Raw genomic sequence first — 3,013 nt, forward strand, 5'->3', positions numbered from 1 at the left:
GAGAGATAGGTCTGTAGTTTTCCTTCTCTGTTGGTTCTTGATCTGGTTTTGGAATTAAGGTGATATTGGCTTCATAGAATGAGTTTTGAAGGGTTGCTTCCTTTGCTATTGTTTTGAAGAGTTTGTAGAGAATTGGGGTTAGTTCTGTTTGGAATGTTTTGTAGAATTCTGTGGTGAAGCCGTCTGGACCTGGGCTTTTCTTTGTTGGGAGCTCTTTAATTACTGATTCAATCTCTGCTTCAGTTATGTGTTTGTTCAGGTCTTTGGTTGCATCTGGGTTAAGTTTTGTTAGGTGGCAGGAGTCTAAGAATTTTCCATTTCTTGGTGGTCTTCTGATTTGTTGGAATACAGCACTTTGTAGTAATTTCTAATTATTTTCTTAAAGGTTGCAGTGCAGAACAGAGAAGGACTCCCCAGAAAGCCATTGAACTTATCTGGACAATAAGATGCTGGTCTCTATGCTTGGTATATGCTTGCAATGGAGGAATCTCAACTGAACTTGAACTGTGGTCACGCAAGAACGTGGAGGAATCCAACGTAGGGGGAGAGTCATGGGAGGCATGGTGGGAATCCCAGTACCTAAAAAACTGAGTACATAGAACAATGTTATTAAAAAACAAATTAATTAAAAAAAGAAAAAAATCAATAAAAAAACCTAAGTTTTAGCTGTCCAGGTCTTCCATGATGCATTTATCATTCTGGCATCTACGATGGACTTATCTGTAAAATATTCTACCATACAACTCTAAGCCTTAGACTTTGAAGAATTGATGCATTGGTTAGAGTTATAGTGAATAAAATTAAGATGAATTCTTATTTATTGACTTTTGCAAACATTATACCTGGGTCTAGATCATGTATTTGTGTTGTTACTTCCATAACAATTCACAAATTAATCGCTTTTAATTAATCTCTGATAAATCTCAGTTTTTTTATTAATTATGTTGCATTATATGACACAGTTTCATAGGCTCTGGGATTTCTCCAACCCCTCTATACCTCCTGCCATGGTGGACTCCTCCACCTTGTTGCAGTATGACAGTTCAAATTAAGTCAAGAGTCTTTCTTTGCATACATATACCAAGCATAGAGTCCAGCATCAAGTTGTCCAGATAAATTCAATGGTTTCTTGGGGAGACCATAGCTGGTCTGAAGGTTGAGCTGGCAGTATATTATCTGGATCAATTGATAGCCACAACAAAACATCAACAAAAATTTACAACATTATGGAATTAATTTCCATGGTATTGAGTAATCAATATGTTAAAAATGCTAATTCTTAACAAGATCCTGTGACTACTTCATTGACATTTCAATTTTAGTTTACACACAGAACTCGCTGCTATACACCTTACAATGACTATTAATCTCTTTTACAGCCAATAATTTCTCTACATAAAATCGTCATGATAGCTAAGATCATGATCTTATAGATAAATAGTGTCTCACATGTGTGGAATATAGGAGCAAAATTGTTAGATTTCATTTGGAAGGTGCATTCAATTTAAGTGTGTGACCATTGACAATACTTCAAATTTTCTGAAAGTAGGTTTGCACACATACAACATTACATACTTGGGAAAATCAGTCATGACGATACTTCCTCCTCACATGTTTATGACTTTTTTTAGCAGTTATTAACTAAGGTGCACTGTCACTCCTTGTTTCAGAAATGAAGAAGGTTGAAGATTGAATTATTGCTTCAACCAGTATTTCCTGTACATTTCAGTCTGTGACTCAGGGCTTTGTTCCTCAGCGTGTTTCTTCTCCTTTGCTACAAGGCACCACGTCCATGGAGAACATCACGGAGGTGAGCGAGTTCATCCTGCTGGGACTAACGGATGCCCCAGAAATGCAGGTTCCACTCTTGGTAACGTTCACCCTCGTCTACCTCCTCACTGTGATTGGGAACCTGGGAATGGTTCTGCTGATCCTGCTGGACTCACGCCTCCACAACCCCATGTACTTTTTCCTCAGTAATCTGTCTCTGGTGGACTTCTGTTACTCCTCAACAATCACTCCAAAAGTCATAGATGGGTTCCTTGTCAGTTCCTACAAGGTCATCTCCTACAATGCATGTGTTGCTCAAATGTTCTTATTTTTACTATTTGCCAATGTGGAAAACTACCTCTTGGCCTCAATGGCCTATGACCGCTATGCAGCAGTGTGTAAACCCCTCCACTACCCCAGCATCATGACAGCCAATGCCTGTACCAGTCTCATCATATGTTGTTTTGTCTTTGGCATTCTGACTGCTGTTGTTGATGTTGCAGACACATTTTGTCTGTCCTTTTGTAAGTCCAACGTAATCCATCACTTTTTCTGTGACATCCCAGCAATCATGACTCTGACTTGCTCTGACAAACACATCAACGAACTGATATTTTTTCTTCTCTCAAGTTTTAATATCTTTTTTGCCCTTCTAATTATTCTAATTTCCTATCTGTTCATATTCATCACCATCTTTAAGAAGCACTCAGGAGAGGGATACCAGAAGGCTTTGTTGACCTGTGCTTCTCACCTCACTGCTGTGTCTATATTTTATGGGACTGTCATCATCAGGTACTTACAGCCCAGTTCCAGTCATTCCATGGACCAAGATAAGGTGGAATCCGTGTTCTATACCATCATCATCCCCATGCTGAACCCTATAGTGTACAGTCTGAGAAATCGAGAGGTTAAGTGCGCATTCAAGAAGGTTATGGAGAAGGTAAAACATCCTCTCAATTCAGCTTTTTGATCTTGTAGAATTTACACCAATTCGCTTGCCTACTCAACAGAGTAAGCTAAATGTTCATGGCCTTTGGACATTGAGATAGACAAATGTATGGCAATTTGGGGAGTTTAGAGTTGGGATTAGTTTCATGACTACAGTCTTCTTGTACCATTTTCAACATCTTCACAGGCTCGTGACCAAGCATATCCATGATCTGTCACTCACCATGAGTGAAAATCTAAATATTCACCTGCCTCAAAGTTGGGTTCTTCATCTGTAACATGATATTTTTTTCAC

The 3,013-nt window shown here is 38.8% G+C and overlaps 1 protein-coding gene across 1 annotated transcript; it reads left to right on the plus strand.

The window, feature by feature from the left end:
- The first annotated feature begins 1,792 nt into the window (after window positions 1-1,792).
- On the plus strand, window positions 1,793-2,740 carry LOC121158941 (olfactory receptor 5B17-like). The gene has a single exon (XM_040983938.1). The coding sequence runs from the start codon at window positions 1,793-1,795 to the stop codon at window positions 2,738-2,740; it is 948 nt and encodes a 315-aa protein (XP_040839872.1).
- Window positions 2,741-3,013: the final 273 nt, after the last annotated feature.

The sequence above is a fragment of the Ochotona curzoniae genome, unplaced genomic scaffold (assembly GCF_017591425.1).
Source record: "Ochotona curzoniae isolate NIBS_2020 unplaced genomic scaffold, NIBS_Ocur_1.0 contig_4005, whole genome shotgun sequence".
In the NCBI taxonomy this organism is placed as follows: Eukaryota; Metazoa; Chordata; class Mammalia; order Lagomorpha; family Ochotonidae; genus Ochotona; species Ochotona curzoniae.